This window comes from Drosophila ananassae, chromosome 2R (genome assembly GCF_017639315.1).
Source record: "Drosophila ananassae strain 14024-0371.13 chromosome 2R, ASM1763931v2, whole genome shotgun sequence".
Lineage (NCBI taxonomy): Eukaryota > Metazoa > Arthropoda > Insecta > Diptera > Drosophilidae > Drosophila > Drosophila ananassae.
The window spans coordinates 20,170,707-20,190,840 of record NC_057928.1 but is presented as its reverse complement, the minus strand read 5'-3'; the positions used below and the strand labels follow the sequence as shown (position 1 = coordinate 20,190,840).

General features: G+C 45.5%; 1 protein-coding gene across 3 annotated transcripts in view; it reads left to right on the top strand.

Moving 5' to 3' along the window:
* The window catches only part of LOC6492957 (kalirin), a 43,712-nt gene that overhangs the window by 6,812 nt on the left and 16,766 nt on the right, over positions 1-20,134 (top strand). For 2 of the 3 annotated variants that reach the window (XM_001956701.4, XM_032453648.2), the window contains exons 4-8: positions 114-2,219; positions 2,289-4,178; positions 4,233-4,436; positions 19,600-19,894; positions 19,964-20,021. In XM_001956701.4, the coding sequence (XP_001956737.1) occupies positions 114-2,219; positions 2,289-4,178; positions 4,233-4,436; positions 19,600-19,894; positions 19,964-20,021 (4,553 nt within the window). Of the gene's footprint in view, positions 1-113; positions 2,220-2,288; positions 4,179-4,232; positions 4,437-9,410; positions 10,169-19,599; positions 19,895-19,963; positions 20,022-20,134 lie in introns of those variants that run through there. The other variant, XM_014908673.3, reaches the window with a different exon arrangement.

Below are 20,134 nucleotides of genomic sequence, written 5' to 3'. Positions count from 1 at the left end.
TTATTCAAGTTAGACTTCGTTCTTAGCTATCAGGAGAGTATCATTTTAATTGCAAATTGCTTTCAAATAAATAACATGAAGAGAAAACGTATTAACCTTTTATTTCCCAACAGCCTCCTGCTGGCTCCGGTGGATCGGACATGGACTCGGGCACTTCCTCCGCTGGACAGCAGTCGCAGACCTCGCAGAACTCCCGGGCGGTCAGCAGCAATCCGGATATGTCGGCGGCCGTCAACAAAGCCCTTCGGCAGATCGACCTCATCCACACGGGTCAGGAGAAGCTGCTGATGCTCTGGCAGCACAAGAAGGTGAAGCTGGACCAGTGCTTCCAATGGCGGCTGTTCGAGCAGGACTGCGAGAAAATGTTCGACTGGATCCTGCACAACCGGGACGTGTTTCAAATGAGCTACGTGGAGATCGGGCACAACTATTCGGTGGCCAAGTCCCTGCAGGATGAGCACCAGAAGTTCGCGGTGGCCTCCATGAACGTCTCCGTGAATATAGATCGGATCTTGGCTGTGGCGGCTCGCCTCATCGAGAGCCAGCACTATGCAGCCCAGCACATCAAGACGCTGGCCCAGAGATTGGATCGGACATGGAAGGACTTTGCTGCGGGGCTGGATGAGCGAACAGCTGTCCTGCAACTGAGCGTACTGTTCCACCACAAGGCGGAGCAGTACTGCAACAGTGTGGCCAGCTGGGCAGCCGCCTGCCAGGCCTCCCAGCCACTGCCCTCGGACATCCAGAGCCTGGAAACGGCCATTCGAACACATCAGTCGCTGTACGAGGCCATGTGCCAGGCCTACACCGAAGTGCACTCCACCAGCAAGAAGCTGCTCTACCAATTGGATCATCTGGTGCAGGTCTGCAACCAGCCGCCGCCGCCCGGAGTGCCCGATCATCGGAAGAATAGCAACGGCGGCAGCTTCAACAAGTACGAGCGACAGAATCCGGCGGCTGATTACAGCGAGGGTGCCAGTCATGTCTTGGCTGTGATTCATCAGATCCTGGGCCATCATCGCACGCTGGAGGCCAAGTGGCATCAGGAGAGGATTCGATTGCATCAAACCCTGGCCCTTCGGCTCTTCCAGGAGGATGTGAAGCAGGTCCTGGATTGGCTGAAGAATCACGGCGAAGTGTTTCTGAGGAAAAACACTGGCATCGGCAGGAACTTCCACAAGGCCAGAGTCTACCAGACCTCGCACGATAACTTTGAGAATGTGGCTCAAAATACGTATAGTAATGCCCAAAAGCTACTGGCCGCGGCGGATGAGCTGGCCAGGAGCGGCGAGGCGGATCCCAATGAGATATATTCCGTGGCCCGGGAGTTGGAGCTCCAGGTGGGCAGCTTTGCGGAGAGAGTGGAGCAGCGAAGACGCCGCCTGGAGATGGCTGTAATATTCTATACCCACGAAAAGGATGTGACCGCCTGGATAGACAAACTGAGAACGGATGTTAGTGCGGATGAGACGCGACTTTCGCAGGAGAATCTCGAGGGAATCGAACGGATTATACAGCAGTATCAGCGGGATCAGCAGGAGAGCGTGGTCAACGTCTGCATGATTACCATTACCCAGGGCGAGGCTCTGTTGCAGGAAATGCGCTCCCTGGAGTATCAGGACAATACGGGCTCCATAGCTGCTCTGGAGGCCACTCTCGAAAAGTTGAGCAAACAAAAGGTGGAGCTTGAGGAGCTGTGGTCCGCTCGCAGGTTCCGCGCCGATCTCATTCTCCGTTTGCGCTACTTCGAGCGGGATGCCATGGAGCTATCCTCACAGCTCGAGATTTGGTCCGAGGATCTGCAGCATGCTGATCTGTCCAGGGACTACCAGAAGGCGGAGCAACTGCTTCGCATGCACAACGAATCGGTGACGGACATGCAGAACGCCACCTACGAGATTCTGCAACAGGGTCAAGAGCTACTGCAGCACTTTGAGAACGCTGGCTTCATCTCCATGGCGGATTCCACGCACACGGCTCCGGCTAGGATTGAGTATCTGCTGGACTTTTTGCGGGAACGGGAAATCGATCTGGAGGAGTTATCGGAGGCGAAGCGGGCTAAATTAGAGCAAGCAGTGCAGCTGTGTCAATTCCAGAACGATGCCAATCAAGTCATCTCGTGGATCCGCAATGGAGAGGCCATGCTGGTAGCCAGCTTTGTGACCCCCAACAGTTTGCAGGAAGCCGAGCAGCTGCGCAAGGGTCACGAACAGTTTCAGGTACATTCTATCTTCTGAGAGTGTCCGTTAACTATTCTATGAAGTGAAATTAATCCCATTCCTTTCCAGATTGCTATTGAGAAGACGCATACATCGGCGGTGCAGGTGAAGTACCGTGCTGATGCTCTCATCAACGCCAAGCACTACGACCCGCAATCCATTCGCGAGATCAGCGATGACGTTACCAAGAAGTGGCAGCAGCTGGTGACTTATGCGGAGGAGCGCCACAAACTGGTCACCGCCTCGATTAACTTCTACAAAACCGCCGAGCAGGTCTGCTCAGTGCTGGACAGCTTGGAGCGGGAGTACAAGCGCGAGGACGACTGGTGCGGTGGTGGTGGTGGTAGCGATAAGGCCATGCTAATCCAACTAATCTCGAAGCATCAGGAGCAAAAGGAGGCGTTCCTGAAGGCCTGTACTTTGGCGCGCCGCACCGCGGAGACTTTCCTGAAGTACGCCAACCGATCCCAGCAGTGCTACCAGTACAAGGGCAATTGCGAGGCGCACGTGAAGAGCAAGCTGGACAAGCTACTGACCCAGGAGAATCAGGTCCTGGACTACTGGACGCTGCGCAAGAAGTCCCTAGACCAATGCCAGCAGTTCGTTCTCTTCGAGAGGAGTGCCAAAAATGCTATCGAATGGATCCACAACACCGGAGAGGCGTACCTCTCCTCGAGATCGAATTTGGTGGGAATCAGCAAGGAGGAAACCGAGGGCCTGCTCAAGGAGCACAATGAGTTCCGCAGCACTGCCAAGGAGACGAGGGAACGGGTGAAGCTTCTCATCCAACTGGCCGACAGTTTGGTCGAGAAGGGCCATGCCCATGCCAGTGATATTAAGCAATGGGTGGCATCGGTGGATCAGCGGTACAAGGACTTTAGCAACCGCATGGACAGCTACTGCGAGCAGCTGGAGAAGTCACTGGGAATGTCCCAGCAGCAATTACTTTTGGGCTCGGACGCCAATATCTCCATCAGTTCCTCCTCGGGCGTCAGCAGCATCGATCGGCACTCGGATCCGACGCTGGAGGCCAAGCTGAACAGCAGCAGCAAGGAGAACAAGGAGATCAACGAGGAGAAGCGAAAGTCGGCTAGGAGGAAAGAGTTCATCATGGCCGAGCTGATGCAAACGGAGAGGGCGTACGTGAACGATCTGGCCACGTGCATCAAGTGTTTCCTGGAGGAATTCCGGGGCGGACGAAATGTGCCGCCCGCTCTCGTCGGCCAGGAAGATGTGATCTTTGGTAATATTAGGGAAATCCATCATTTCCATCAGAAGATTTTCCTGAAGGAACTAGAAAAGTACGAAACAATGCCCGAGGATGTGGGCCATTGCTTCGTAACCTGGGCCTCCAAGTTCGATATGTATGTACACTACTGCAAGAACAAGACGACATCGAATAACCTGCTCGTCCAGCACGCGGGCAGTTACTTTGAGGAGCTGCAGCGCCGCCTGGAGGTTGAGCACCCTCTGCCCGCGTATCTGATCAAGCCCGTGCAGAGGATCACCAAATACCAGCTGTTACTTAAGGATCTCCTCTCCTGCTGCGAGGAGAGCCATGGCGAGATCAAGGAGGGCCTCGAAGTGATGCTCAATGTCCCCAAGAAGGCCAACGATGCCATGCATCTGTCGCTGTTGGAGAACTGTGATGTGTCGGTGGATAAGCTGGGCGAGGTGGTCCTCCAGGATGCCTTCCAGGCCTGGGACACCAAGCAGATCATTCGCAAGGGCCGCGAGCGCCGTGTCTTCTTGTTCGAATTGTATCTGCTCTTCGCCAAGGAGGTCAAGGAGTCCAGTGTGGTGAAGTACCAGTTCAAGAGCAAGCTCATGACCACGGACATGGGCATCACGGAGCACATCGAGGGCGATGAGACCAAGTTTGCCGTTTGGACAGGTCGCTCGCCCATGCTCTCCGACTGCAGGATAGTTCTAAAGGCCACTAGCCTGGAGACCAAGCAGGTAAGCCATCTAATGGAATATGTTGGTCCTGAAATTAATGATTATCCTTTTCAGATCTGGGTGAAGAAGTTGCGCGAAGTGATGCAGGAAACCTGCTTCTCGGGCACTTCCCTGACTCTGCCAAAGTCTCCGGCCAAGCACTCTGGCTCCTCGCAACGATCCTCCCGGGATCTGGATGAACAGCTGACTGAAAATGATCACGACCGCTGCTCCCTGGCCAGTTTTGGATCGGGTAATACCACAGATAGTGATAATAAGGTGAGTTTCGATTAGTATTTCATTCATTTTCATCTAATTAATATTAAATATTAGAATATACTGTTTTTAAGGGTTTAAAAGACTTCTCCCCCTATTATTATTGTGGAACTTTTCCCCCTATTTTTGTATAAGCTTTTTAAGCTCCAAAGGAAAGCTTCTGAGTTGGTCCTACCTCACATGAAATCTACTTGCAGCCACCTTTCCCAACCCCCAGTTCTTTCACTCTCTGCCATTGGCCATCTGAACTAGTTTTGGCAAAGCGGCTAGGACTCGGCTCCTTTCGGCTTCAGAGTCAGAGTCCTGCAACATGTTTAAAATTCATAGCAGGGCTTAATGAGATTTTCCTCGCTGCTGCGTGCCGAGTGCCGAGTGCGTAGCTGGGAAATCTTTGAGACCCGGACCTGGCAGCCACGATTCCTCGGCATCACCACCAGGCCTGTATCCTTCGCATCCGCATCCGTATCCGTTTTCTTGCTCTCATATCCCGGCTCTGGGTCGAGTGTGTGCTGGATTATATATGACTGCTTTTAGCGCTGTTTCGTTACATTCGCTTAATGTAAATTTTATGTGACACTTCTTTATAGTTTAGGTCTGTCTGGTCCTGTCCGTGTGTCCTAGTCTGTGTCCGCATTCCCATTCGTATTCGCGACTGTCATCGGGCCACATTTTCGGCATTCCCGTCCAGATTTTGTGTTGGGGCTCCCGTAACTAAAAAACAAGAAGCCCAGATTTCGAGCGGTTTTTACGACCTCCATAACCGTTTGTCTTACGGAGGAGGTGGCTGAGGTTAAGGGCTTCGCGATACGTTAGTTGGGAGCTATTGGGAGTCAGGAGATAACCACTATTTTTAGCAGCGATTTGTGGTTAATTATTTTTAACCGCTGAAAGATGATACATCTTATCAGCCTATGCATGAGTCGATTATGATTCAAAGTATGAGCTGACAATCCTATATATATTTTAAAAAATATTTCAAATATTTAAAAATTCAGATTTCGAATACTGTTTTGATTTCAATATTATTTCGTAGAAAATAATATAGAATCCCCGCCTCTGAACGCCAGAATGCCAACAATAACAACCAGAGAGGAGGAAAGCTTTCTCTCCCGAAAGCTTAACCCCCCATTTCTTCTGCCAATTGTAGCCCCCCCAGGTGTCGGTGGGTTAAGGAATTTGTTGTTGTGCGAATGTTTTCGGTGCGTTCGGTAGGTCTGCGTACGTTCGTGGATTTCGGATGCGGAGCCGACTCGTGTGGGGCAGCTGCTGCTCCAGTTGCTCCGCAGAGTTTCAGCCAAGAGGTTCGTTAGCTCTCCGCCGGCTAGTCGGTTGTTCGCCTCCTCTCCGGGTTTTTCATCCATCGCCTGCTGCCTGCTGCCTGCAGATGCGCGCCGCCCGGCCAAAAAACGCAGAAGCATCATCCGCAGCGGCAGCGGCAGCGGCAGTGCCACTGGCAGTGGCAGTAATTTCCTTTTTCTTGCCTCGCTCTGCACTCTAACTGCACCTATAACTTGCACAGACTTTCTAGTTTCCTTTACGAGCGAAAAACACCTGCAAATTGCACACTTTCCTGGAAGTAAAAAATACGGATTCAACGAGCCACAAAGTCAGCGCAAAAAATCATAAATTCGTAGAGAAACCATCGGTGTGAAGTGACTGAAAATCGCATATAATCGGTGTGATAACAAGTGCTCAGATAGTGCTGCTCCACAAAGATAAATATACCAAGAAAATAATCAAAATCGGTCAGCTGTTCGCTTTCAAACAAAAGTACTTACTGTTGAACCAAAAAATAAAAATAAACAATCCACACAAATAAAAACAAAGATTACATAAATAAGAGGCTCTTTTTAAGGCCCTAAACTGTCCAACAAAGTGTTGTAAACAAAGATCTGGCTTATATAAATAACTAAAAACAGAAGGGGAACACAAAACATTAAACAAACAATCCGAGTAATGCAAATAAATATGATAAAAAGCTGTTTTGTTCCCAAAACTACCAGGGCGAAGCAAAAAATAAATAAGAGGACCAAGAGCGAGAACCCTTTTTAGCATTTTTGCAAAAAAAAAAAAAAAAAAAACAAAAAATGGGGAACAGAAATGAGCTGAGGATGAAAATGTCTGCAGCAGCCGCTGGCGGAATTCCACCCAACCACCCAGTTTTTCGCTGCCTTTGACCTTTTTCACGCCTTTAGTCACTTGAGTAGCAGTTTCTCTCCCCCTCCCCCTCCAACCATGCCACATGCCACATGCCCCCTGCCTTCTGGCCCCAAAAAAGCCCTCGAGTGCTGCTGTCAACTGCAAAGCGATCGCAACGTGACTTCAGCAGGCGAGCAAGCGTGTTCAGTGAACCTGCCTTCGAGGGTGTGGGCTATGCTAGGAGGTCTTAAAAATAGTTAGCCACCTTGCCTAAGGCTTCTTAGAAGCAGATTAACTTTATATTCTTCAGCCAATAATAACACTTTTGAGAGACATTCAATCTAGATGTCTGGAGCAATTTTTGGTCCCCAATTCCCAGAGCTCTTCTCCAGCTCTTTGTTCTCTTTGGTCTTGGCCAGTTGCCCGGGCACGCGCTGAGCCGAGTCGTTGGGGCCATTAATTTCACGCTTATCTATTGCATTTTAATATTTATTTGAACGCGATAGGGTTGCGGTTCTGCGTTGTCTATTCTACCGCCACAGCGGGTTTCTCCAATGTTTTCATTTTAGCTTTAGCCTCTGATGTAGACACGACATGTTTCGGTCATTATAATTATCGAGTCGATTCATTGCAATTTAATTTGAGTGCCAGTTGGTGGGATTGCCAGTGCCGGTACTGGATGGGATAGAGTGCAATGTCCAGCCTTGGACCCATTCCCATATATCCATCAGTTGTCACCCCGACGAACCATTTTCCATTTCCATTTCCATAATGGTAACCCCTTGACCCCTTGGTAAACCAAACCCTCGCCAAAGGGCAGTTTCGGTCTAATCTAATCCAATTTGCAGTCGGAAGCAATTAAAACAACATACGGACAACACAAACATGGCCAATGGCCAATGGCCAGCTAACTAACTACTGCGGCCGATGGTAACCGCTTAGTTAACCCAACAGAACCGCACAAAGGACTGACTAAAAAACAATTTCCAAACTGCAGATGTTTAGTTTTTCTCTCGACCTTTTGCGCAACAAAAGTTTGCAAGCTGATTTGAGGCTTGGATTCAATCCAAGGGATTCATTTAATTCAGTTTGTAATCTGAGCGTTGCTCTGACAACACCCACAGCCTCAGCCTCAGTCCATCCAACCCACACTCGGTGTGCATTCATTTGCAAAAATTGAATTAGGTTGGCTTTTTGAGCGAATGAATGAAATGAAAGTATTAGCACGAAAGAAAAGCGAATGAAAATTGGGGGCGAGCTAAGAAAAAGGCAAATATTTCTGGCATTTTGTCAACGCCACAAAATGTCAACGAGTCCTTATAGTGGATGTGGAAGTACCTTCCCCCCACCCCCACACACCCAATCTTGCCACAAAAAGTAGCAAAGTTTTTAATGCCCTTCGCAGCGGTTGAGCCACAAAAGGAGGCTGAATCGAAAACAGAAAACCCAGCCCGCAAGCATCATTTTGGTCGAAAGTGATGGTCTCGCCACTTAGCAAACAGCTGCCGTTCTCAAACTTACATAAACGGAGGCTGCGAATTTCCCCGAACATATGTAAATTTTCACGGTCATTATGGTCTCAAAACAAGATGTTTTTTGATACCCTAACTAAGTGGGAAACCTCTTAAAACTATTCATAAAGTTAGGATAGATTATAGGAATTTCTAGTAAACTATTTTTTAAGATTAAAGCAGGTCTCTCCACATATATTCATTCTTTTCTCTTTAATTTATATTCCTCAGAACTATTATTTGCTAGAAAATCGCAATCATAATTGCTAGGATCGGTTCAGATCGGACCAAGTGGCAGTCGCTATAGCGCACCTGCCGCATCTTCTGAATTTGTGAGGCCTTTCGAACAGTTTTTGTTTTGTGTTGTTCGGAAACACGCGCTAAATGGCTGGCAACTAACGTCCGTCGGGCAACAACAAACAGAAATGTGTAAAAATAACAAACCTATGTGCATAGAAATAGGCAAAATATATTCGGGGTAAACAAACGTGCGGCTAAGAAAATTCAAGATAAAATTGTGCGCCCGTTTGGCGGTGCCATCAGCTTTTTATCTCTTCGAATAAAATAAATAAAATATATATTCGAGCTTATAGCTAAATGCCAAAATCAAAACAAGAAACGAAAAAAGGAGAACTATAAAAAAAAGTGTGGGTGGAAGCATCGTTTTCAGAGGGCAAGGGCAAGGCTGTTATTTTTATTACCTCACTATATTTCTCTGCTTTGCATAAAAGCAATCCCATTTCAGAAGCCATTAATTATAGAAATGTACATTATTTTAATTGGAATTTACAGAAAAATATATCAATCATTGAAGGGGCGTACAAATTAATGGAAAACGTTAATTTGTTTTCCTTAACTTGTCAACAAAGGCATTAATAATGTAATTGGAATTAAAAAGGGGTTCTCGTTAGGTCTGACTTACAACTGGTAGGCTTATAAAAACTAAAAAAAAATCACTTTTAATATAATTAACAATAAAAAAGTTAAAATTGCACAAGGATACTCCTTTGATGCTGAAATATTCAATCAAATTAAAGCCATAATTAAGAGCAGCTCAGCCCTCGGGCCGAGTCCGTGTCAACAGAGTCATTAATTAAAATGCAAACTGCAGGCCGTGAACTCATATTGATCATACGGCGTGTGGCACTAATTGAAAGTCAAAGACAGTGAAAACCGAAACCGCAGCAAAACTGTCACCGCCATAACTGAAATCCTTATAGATACACAGTGCTTGTGTGTGTGAGTGTGTGAAAATATCCTACAGGATGTAAAATCCAATCAGGCTCTCACTCAGACACACACTCCCATGCTGTATGGTGAAAAATAAAAATAAAACATTTCGGTCTAGGAGTCGGAGAACTTTATCGATTTGCGGCTGGCAGCGAACAAAGCCCCGAATTTGTTTTAAAAATAAAAGGACTCTCCGTCACTCGTCACTCCGCCACTCGCCACATCCCCCGAACATCCCCCAAGACTGTGTGATTGTGACGGAAAAAAATGAAAGTGATTGGACCGGAGATATAAGGGGAATAAGAAGAAATCATGAAGAGTGTTAAGAAGTTTCTCAACGAGCGGATGAACAGCGTGGACTCCGCAGATGGTGTTGGAGGCGGTGGCGGCAAAAAGAGCTCGCTGGAGCGGCTCAAGTGCGGTGCCGGGGACGACTCTGGGATGGCAAAGGGATACGTCTCCTTGCCGAATACTCCGCTGCCGGCGAGTGCACCCATCGCCGTGAGTGATCCGTCGCCGTCGCCCTCCTTGGCGGAGTCGGCTCTTAACACCCCACTGTGCACCCTGCAGGAGGACGACTCCACTTCCCCACCGCCGGCCACCGCTGGAACAGCCGGTACTCCCAGCAAGAACGGCTTCAGCCAGCCGGAGGAGTCGCCGTTCACCTTTCCGGATCCCTCGGCCAGTCCCGCCCCCATTCCCGCTCCCGTTCAGCGAAAAAGCCGCCGCAAAATCTCCCTGCCCTGGTTCCGGCAGTCCAGCGTCACCGGGCACGGAGGACTGGCCCGGCAGCATACCATCGATACGCCCAGCTCCTTTCGATTCTTTCGGCAGCCCAGCAACAGCGGAATCAAGGTATACTCGGGGCATTGTTTGTAATAGAAATTAATACCACAATAGCAATATTATTTACGTAGCTGGGTAATTGGCCAGGAAACACAATGAACCAATATTGATTTGGTATTTTTTGTTAAAGACCCCAGAGATTTGGCAGCTCTGGTTTCCCGACTTGACAACTACTTTGCCAATTCTGATTGTGGGCCATCTCGTGATAAGGGTTTCCGATTGATGCCCCGCTTCGATTGACGGCCGGTCATCAAATATTAATGCTAAGCACGGCCCCGATTGCCTTGACCTTATCGGGCGACTTGGCCAGCTTATCTTTTATTTAGATGTGGGAAAAGTTTACCAACATCGCCTCCTCCTCCGCCAACGGCCTAAAGTGCAAAGGTCAGTCACTAGCTTGCGGCACAGATATCCTTGTGGCTCGTATACCCTTGGATTTGCTGCCCCCACAGATTTTGGCACCACAAATCATGCGACAGTTGGAGGAGCTATTGAGTGTGGTTCGACTTGACCTGCGATTAATGTTTCTCTCAGCTATCATAGTTATTGGAAAAATATAGCTTGGAAAATAGTAATAACTCATGTTTATCATTTAAATAGTTTATGGTGATTGTGATTCCTGTCTATCCAATTTAGAAGAAACAATTTTAAGGAATTAAATGCCAACCATTTTTATGCTTGGACTGCCAACTATAGTTTGCTATTTCTTTTAGTGGAAATTATTACTTTGGTCTGACTGGCGGATGATAGTTATGCTAATGGTGGCCATAACTTTCAATGAGACTCTTGTCGAAATTTAGTCAGCAGGACTCTCGCCTCTTGGCCAAGTTAGCCCCTCCGTTGCTCTCTTTTCGCTATTCCCTATCTCTGCGGCTCTTTGTCTATATATATACACTTTTTTTTTAGTACTGTGCCATTTATTTTGATTAGTCGTGGAAGTGCCTGCGTTGCCTGTAAACTGGTTGTTGACCCAAGCAGACAGCAGCGACGCCGTTTAATAAGCCCATTAATCATACGCAGTGTGGCGCGCTAATTTATTTGCTCGCTACTCACCATTGTCACTGCTTCAATTACTGTCCTCCCTTCCAGCCCAGCTCTCGGCGTCCTGATGACCCCCCCAAACTAGTTGCTTGCCTTTGCACATATCACATAATGTATTTATCACTTCATCAGGCCGTGTAAAGCATATCATCGTCATCATCATTGCTGGGTCTCTCCTTTTCATTCTTCCTCTGGTATCTTGCTGCATTGTGTCTTGGGTTGACCTTGCCCTGGCCTCACCCTCTTAGCCCTCCTGAACTCCTGGAGTCCACAACTGACTTCCTTTTGTCAGTTGCTTCGGTGTTTTGAGTGATGTCTCGGGCTAGTAGACAGCTTCCTCGTCTCCTTATAATCGCATTGCCCTTTCTACTCAATTTGCTTTATGCTGATGCTGCCGGCCTTTCATAAATTTCCGCTACATTTAAGTTTTTTTGTTGCCTTGGGCATCCAGTTCCAGTTCATTTCTGAACATGGGAATATTTCCGACACTGAGGAAATTATTTCTCATCCATATACTTTTATTTTATATTTTTGTTTATAAAAAAAATCTTAAAATAAGTTTGTCATCTCTGTGTAGTAAGCTGCAAGATTTTAATTTGTTGTCACCGAATTATTTATGTGCTCGTTGAATATTTCCCAAGCAAATTTGTATGGGACATATAAAGTTTTGTGAGGCATCGCCATTCTGTTCCGCAGCTGCAGCCATTGAAAGTTGCCAAGTGCATTCCACGGGGCGTATGCTTTATGCATTTTATGCTAGCATACTTTTCAGCGCACAAGCAAAATAAATCGCAGTGGCGCGTTGAAAAAGAAATTTGCGGGTGCACGAAAATGTGTCTCATGATTTTGTTGCTGCTGCTGATGCAACTGTCAGCTGCATTCGGCTTACAACGTTGGTTGGTTTTCCTCTTTCAAGAGCCAGCAGAAATGCTCTGGCACTCTAACAATAGAAACTATTTGTGAAAGACATTTCTTTTTCTGTTTGTATCTCGTAGCAGTGAAAGTAGAAGAAAAAGCATTGGGCAAACCATGGAAAAGTCCTATGGCTCAAAATATAAAACATGCAACCAAACAAAGCGCAGAAAATGTTGAACAATTTTAATAAATCCCATCGTTCTGCTCTACCACATCTGAAACTAGAGGACAAAGTTACCTTCGGATAGCAACTACTTTCGCTCTTCAAGTCCTCGAGAACACGGTAAACAGCCAAAGCCCGGAAGCTTTGTGGACTCTTGTCGTTGTTTCCTCAATGGCAACACTGATATGCAAATTGCGATGAAAACAACAACCAGAATGGCAAAAAGAAAAAATGCCAGAAACATTGAGAAGCTGCAGAAGGCAGAAGGTCAAACAAATGTGTAACTAAATTTCCTAAGAAGTATGCTATGACAGCAAAACTCGAGATTTTCACTGCAGAGCCATAAGATACATGACTCTCAACAAGAGGGGCCCATTTCCCAAAAGAGAACAGTACAAAACCTAGTTTAAGAAACGCTTTAACCACAAATTCAAGCATTTCCACATGTGGCCTTTTAGAAAAATTTATAAAAAAATTTTAAAAAAATATATATTTTGTAGATTTTGATGAAGATTTATGGAGAATCGATATACAAATCGATAAAGGCATTCCGCTTAAGAATCGGATAAATAATGGCAAAGATACAGCCATCGCTGGGGGTCATAAAGTGGCTACATGCATTTGATAGGTTTTCGTGGGGGATCCCCAGAAAATTGATCGAAAAATATAAAAAAAATTATGTTCGTAGATTTTGATGCAGATTAATGGAGAATCGATCCACAAATCTTTTGAGGTATCCCGCATTAGAATCAGATGATTTTGGTCAAAGATATAGACATTGCTGGGAGCCATATAGTGGTCCCATGCATTTTTATAGGTTTCCGAAAGTGATGGCCCAGAAAATTGATCGAAAAATGTAAAAAAATTATGTTCTTAGATTTTGATGCAGATTTGTGGAGAATCGACCCGCGAGTCGTTTAAGGTATTCCGCTCAAGAATCGGATAATTTTTGCCAAAAATATGGCTATCGCTGGAGGCCATATAGTGGCTTCATGCATTTTTATGGATTGTCTAAGGGGACCGTCCAGAAAATTTATAAAAAATCTAAAAAATATTTTGTTGGCAGATTTTGATGCAGAATGGTGGAGAATCGATCCACAAATCGATTAAGGTATTCCCTTCAAGAATCGGATGGAAATTGGCCAAGATAAAGACATCCCTGGGGGCCATATTGAGCATCCATGCATTCTTCATCATTTCGAAGGGGATCCCCCAGAAAATTTGATGAAAAATTTGAAAAATATTTTGTTTCTAGATTTTGATGCAGAATGATAGATAATCGATCCACAAATCGTTTAAGGTATTCCGCTCAGGAATCGGATGACTATTGGCAAAGCTGTAGACTTCACTGTGGGTCGTATCGGCCTTCCATGCACGTTCCAAAAAACACGTTACAGTTGGTCCTCCAGAAAATTCGAAAAAAAGTCTAATGTATTATTGGTTTACGATCATGAATCGGATGATTATTGGCGGATGATTATACCAACAATGACTGCGGGATCTATATTGTGGCTAACATATAGCTACAAATATAAAAAAAGGCTAATATATAAAGCCGAATATATGATGGTATTTTGTAACAATATCTTCTTCACTTTCGCTGTCCTTGTTTTGGGCCATAATTCTAGTAATGTTCCCTGCACTTGGCACATGGCACTGAAATGACCATCAAAATTCGTGGCCTTAGGCGGAATTTTTCGTTATTCCGATGCCGCTCTTAACTTCTGGCTCAACGCCTCTTATTTTTGGCCATAAAATCAATGGCGAATGCTGTGACATGCCCATCGATGGACACTTTTTTGTTTTTAACCAAAATAGGCTGTCTCGCACAATTGCTCCCCATGGAAAAGGGGGCCTAAAGGGGTTGTCCCCATCTGTCATACACAATCCCCACTGGCAATCCAATCCGATGGACATGAACGAGACTCTGCCAGCCACAAATTGCCGATGTCCTGGGCTCTTGTTTCCAGGATGACTTGCAGGCAAACCCCAACTCCCCCTTGAAAAGTGTGTCCCCCCATTGATTGCTCTCTGGTTTGAAGAGCGAGAGGGGGGCCAACTTGACATGGGGCCAACTCTTTTAAAACCAAACAGGATTCGGGCTGGTCAAGGCTGAGACTCGACTCTGAGCCCGAGGCATCCGGCTATTTCGTTGTTGGTTTTTGCCGGCCTGCTGTTCGCACCAAATTGTTTGTCCTGCTCGGCTCTGCTGTTCCAGAAATCAGGACTAAAGGACTACAGGTTGATGCTTTAAGGCTGGGATGGTTGCTGAGTAACCCTGCAGCTCTGCAGCTCCTTGCTAAGTTCATTAATTGCTGTTATCATCAGCCATTAACTTGCCATTCGTCCTTGTTGGGACTTTCTGCAAAGGAAGTGAAGTCAAATTTCAAGAAATTATGATGCACGATGAGAAAATAAGAGTGGAAATAAAATTAAATGGCTCTTAGCTTAAAGACAATTATAGCTTAGATAAAACGGTTTAAATTACAATTTTAAAATTTTGTTCAATCATTTTTTTCTCCCTGTAAAATTCCGTTATCGGTCATGTCGTAGTTGCACGTAATTGATTTAGAATATTATTCGATTTGCGCTGTAAATGACTTTCATTCAGCACTTACACTCCCTCCCAGTCGGCACACCTCCGCTCATAGATACTCCCACCAATACATGAATATACACAGATATATATTGAGGGGCGGGCGGATCAGACAATGGGCCTATCGATGAGTGGATGGTGGGAGTATAGGGGCTGGGAATATGGTCGCTCTTGGTGTTAACATGTTGTCGTACAATTACCAGACCACAAAACGATAGCTACTGCTCCACCTACTCCTGGGCGGTGGCTGCTCCTCCTTCCGGGGGATTCCTGTTCCTGTTGTTTGCCAGTCTTGTTGACTGGGGTGCTTGCCGTTTGCCACAACGTAATTGATGTCAGGACCAGGGCAACCCGAGGCATCCCGGGATCCTGACAGACCACCCACCACCCGCTGCACCTGCCATTGGACCCACTGTGCGAGTTAATTGAATAATAGACGTTTATGTTTTATGTACCTCCGAGCAGAGCCGGCAGAATGCGGCTATCTATAAGTACACACACCACTTATTTACACAAAAATGAGAATATGTATATATTTGGTTCATTCTTCTCCAGTTCGCTCACATTCTGTATTATTTATATTCCTGTTTGCCTGTTTGCCAGCTTCTGTGTGTGCGTTGGCATATCTGTGTGATTTATGGCGCCCATGAGGGCATTTAGGCGAACAAATTCCGGCTAAGAAACAACTGGCATACAAAATCTGTCTAAAATTTCCCATTTTCTTCTCAATATCTCACTCAAATCAAATGTATCGGATAGGAATTGCCTTTTTCTTTGGCATTCTCTCTCTCTGTTCTGAAGTATCTTCAAGATTTTTTTTGATTAATGCTTTAAAAATGGATTTCACTTGGAAAAAATTAAGACTTCTGCCTATGTCAGGTTGTATTTAAATTGTGTGTGTCCTGTTAAAGGATCCTTTTTTCGCCGAGTGTAGGAAACAGCTTGTTCGCCCATTTTTCCAATCAGTTAAATGATGTTTGTAATTTCACTTGACAACCCCCTGACGCTTGCTTTTATGTCTTTAGCCCCGCAATGGCCCCCCTTCACCCCTAAACATATTTTTTAATGACTTAACAATTGATGGCTTTTTGGGTCGTCGCAGCAATTGCGTTTTTACGATGCCTCTCCTCGAATCGTTGACGGCAAACGGCAACCGGCAAGACATGAGCTTACATACATGCGTCCCCTGTAATCCGGCCTTTCGGAGAAAAAACGGAGGCGAACGTGAAAGCCAGTCAGTGGGAGAACCCATCAATAATAACGTAAACATTTTGCCAAATCGCTTTACAATTTGCCAAAAAAAAAAAAGAGGAAAAATAATAAAAACAAAGTAAGAGAGTAGAAGCGAAAGGCACACATTTTCCGGCTGAGGCCTTTTCTTTCGCTTTTGTAAATTCGAGCCTGTTTCTGAGCTATTATTGTTATCAGCATGTAATCAGGGACGAGAGCACGGAAACTCCAAGGAAAACTTTTTATGTCGGTCCTGGCAAAGTGAGTGTCAACTGCAAAGACCGGCTTGTCAACGGGTGGCGTTGTCCTTGTGTCTTTCGAGAACAGCTCCCAAGACTTTAATCTGCAAACTTTTCCTCAATTTCGGTTGCATCCTAGGCTTCGTTTTCCCTCTATTTTCATCTTCTGTTTGTGTTCCCACCCACTCAGCTATGCAAATCCATCCGGAGTCCGGAGTTTCGGGCTGGCAAAGTTTTCAATTGACTATGCAAAATAGATCCGAAGCGTGAGGTTTGATTTACCATTGAATTGCGACTGTTTTGTGGGGCCAATTTATGGCCTCGGAATTGGCCCGATAACTTTAAAGCCTGAGAGAAGGAATTTTAAATTTAGATGGTTAGTAAAACGCAAAACGGCAAGCCGTCCTTCTTCACTCTACAAATATGCAAATGGGGAAAAGAAACTGTAAGCCACGTTAATTATTTTATGCAAAAAAGTAGACGACGAAGACGAGGACGACGAAGACGAAACCCAACAAGGCAACGTTGATTGCATTTTGCAGCTGAAAAACCCTTGCGATTTTCATTTTGCTTTCAACTCTCCGGGACTGGGTCTCGGACTGGAATATCCTTTCATTATTTTAATGAAAGACTCGGTCAGAGGGCGAAACAAAGATGAACAAAAGCCGAAAGAACATGAACTTAATTTGTAGCCGCAATAAAACGAGAAGAGAGCCGAGTTAATTTTTGGTGAAAATTGGGAATTTGAGCTGGTGAGGCTACCAAGCGGTTTAAAGTAGAGAGCCTTAAAGAGCTCTCCTCTGATTGCCGTGACTCCTGGCATCTGCTCTGGCTCCTAGTTTTCACTTTTCACCTACCACTTTGCAAATCATCAGGCTCACCAGGCAGGGAAATCATGAGCTGAGGGAAATGTGCAGGAAAATTCCACCTGACGGTAGGTTCTTAGTGTGTGTGTGCGTGACTGCTGCAATTTTCTGTTCGTTAAGTGGCGAGCATGTCCCCTCTGCCATCATGATAATGATGATGCCTACACTGCGTATACGCAATCTCGCATTACGTATACGCCACCGGTTGCAGCTCTCGGAGCAATTATGGAAAAAGTTTTTGTGAAAAATTCCTGGATTTCCTCCCGATTTGTTTCCTTATTTTCGCCAATCAATTTTCTTTGAGGCTGAGTGGCAATTTAATAGCCAACAAAATCAACAAAAAAAAGGAAATAAAAAATAACTTGACATCAGGCTGGAGGGCGGAGGCGGCGGCTGACACGCCCTCCAGTAGGATCTTCGGCCGGGCTGTCTTTTTCGAGAGAATTGTTGTCGAAAAACTTTGTTGTCAGAACTTTGCCTCGAAAACTTTTCAACTAATTGCATTACAAGCGGAAACGTGCACCCACACACCCGCACTCACAAGCTTTAATACACACACACACACACTGGGGCACAAATTCGCACACTAATACTCGCATACTGAAGCGCGGCACGTTTCCGTGTCAGTGCTGCTTAATTAACAGCACCATGGCTGGGAGTCCTAAAAGGAAACAGGCTCCCTCAGTGTATGTGCTAGAGCACTCAGAAAAATCAAGGATATTCTTAAAAAATTTTTAAAAAAGTTTATAAGAGAAAGATAGTTTTAATAAAGTAATAATTGTTGGAAAAGTTTCAATAATTGTTTCCTTTTCTTAATTGACTTAATAATTTTTTTCTGTGCATAAAATTAACAGAGTTCTCCCTCACAAACACTGGCACACCAACCAACACACACACACACACACACACACACACCAGTGCAGTGGCTAAAGGCAGCCAGGCGAGCATAATAAACTAAGCTCTTCGGCGCTGCTCTTGCTTCTGTCCGCTGATGAAGTTGATTTAATTGCGCTTATGAGCGCCAGCCCCGCCCCCTTTTTCTATACCCAAACGCCCTCGCCTCGCCCCTCCTCACGGTTCACCTGCCGTTTGCCTTGGCGACATCATTTTGCCATTTAGCCCATGCCCCCCAGTCCCAGGCATAGTCCCACTCCCATTTCCATTCCATCAGCCCACCTGGCAGGTGTTTCCATGCGGCCTGCTCCCTCAGCCAGTTTATGGCGTGTCCCACATAAATATTATATGTGAAATAAATATCATCCCACGGCGGTTGGGAATTTCATATCGTGCTAAAATATTTCAGCCTCAATCGTGCACAGAAAAAATATAACAGGAATCCATTCAACCTTAAATAGTAAACACTACACTTGATGGCTAAATAATTAATTATCAGTTTAGGATTATTGAACCATTAACAAATATTTAAAGGATTTTATTGTGTCACAGCCAACCAATCTGCATATTTGTCTTTATTAGTAAATCACTTGTAAATATTCATGGAATTTTCTGTTTCTGTTTGTCAATTAGTTAGCTCTTTTGATAAAATATTTAGATAAAAGCAGAACGTGTGACTGACTAATTGCATAACTGGCATAATTAACTTTAAATTCTGCGTTAAAGTGTCAGAAAAACTTATTTATTTAATAAAGTGATGGCAGATTACGGCGTCAGTGTTTCGTTTATATTGATTCTGAGGACAAAGTCATACTTTTTGAATTATTTTTCACACTGCTCGGAGAGATGCTGTGGCATCGATTGACGATTAACCACAATTTTGCCATGCAACAACCATCATCTGGTTGACACTCTGCCTCCCCGGGGGCTGGAGGCTTGAGGTTGCTCGTTGGGATTTAAAGAGCTGACAGAGGCAACCCACACATCGACACCCACCAAGGAGCCAGCCGCATGTAAATTAATAAACTTGTGAATTATTAATGCACACCACGGATGGTGGGGGGTCTGGGAGGCTGCTTGATTAGACGGGTTGTTCGGGTCCCGGCTTGCCGCCAATCAAATCCAACGGAAGCGCTCCTCTGGACAGCCTCCTTGTGTGCTTCCGTGGCATAATGGACGTGTTCTAAGCTCGAATGGCTTTCTAATTAGTTCGTTCGCTTTGCCGATGATCCTTGAGGCTGTGAGGGGCCTCGCCCTTTGTTCTGACGGTCAATCAATAAGATGGCTAGGCCTCGACCTCCAGCCACGTGGATTAACCCTTTGGTGGCTTATAACGGCTTCTATTAAATCTTAAAAGGGCTAATGAATCTTAATCAATGAATTCTAAGTATATTAAGCAAATAAACCTCTTATTTAGAAATGTAACTTATAATTTATATTTATTCTTTCAAAGCCTATAAAGTGTTAACTAATTTTTTCATTCTCTTCCCTTCCAGTTGGGCAACCAGGAGGCCACCTGGGTGGTGGCAGACTACATCGCCAGTCCTGGCAGCAATGAGCTGAGCGTGACCAAGGGCCAGCAGGTGGAGATTATCGAGCCGCCCACCGCCGGCGAGCCGGACTTCTGCCTAGTGCGCCTGAATCCTCAGAACGACGATGCTGCCGTGCAGGAGGGCCTAGTCCCTGTCTCAGTGCTCAAACCGCCGCCGGGCTCACACAAACACGGTTCCGGATCCGGAACGGGTGCAGCCGGAGCACCAGGCTCACAGAAATCCGACATGCAGGACCAGGGTACGTCACATGACATTTTTTTTTTCAATTTTCCCATGATTTTTTATCGTTTTTTTTTTAATTTCATAGGAAACCGCAGCAAGACGGATGCTCTTTCCTCGTCCACCAAACGTCGGGGATTCAGCGGGTGAGTAATATATTATATCACAAAAAAATATTACTATCAGTAATCAGAAAAGTAGAGTAATATTTATAGAGTAATAGTCTGTGAACTTTTTGTTATAACTTCTTTATCTTAAA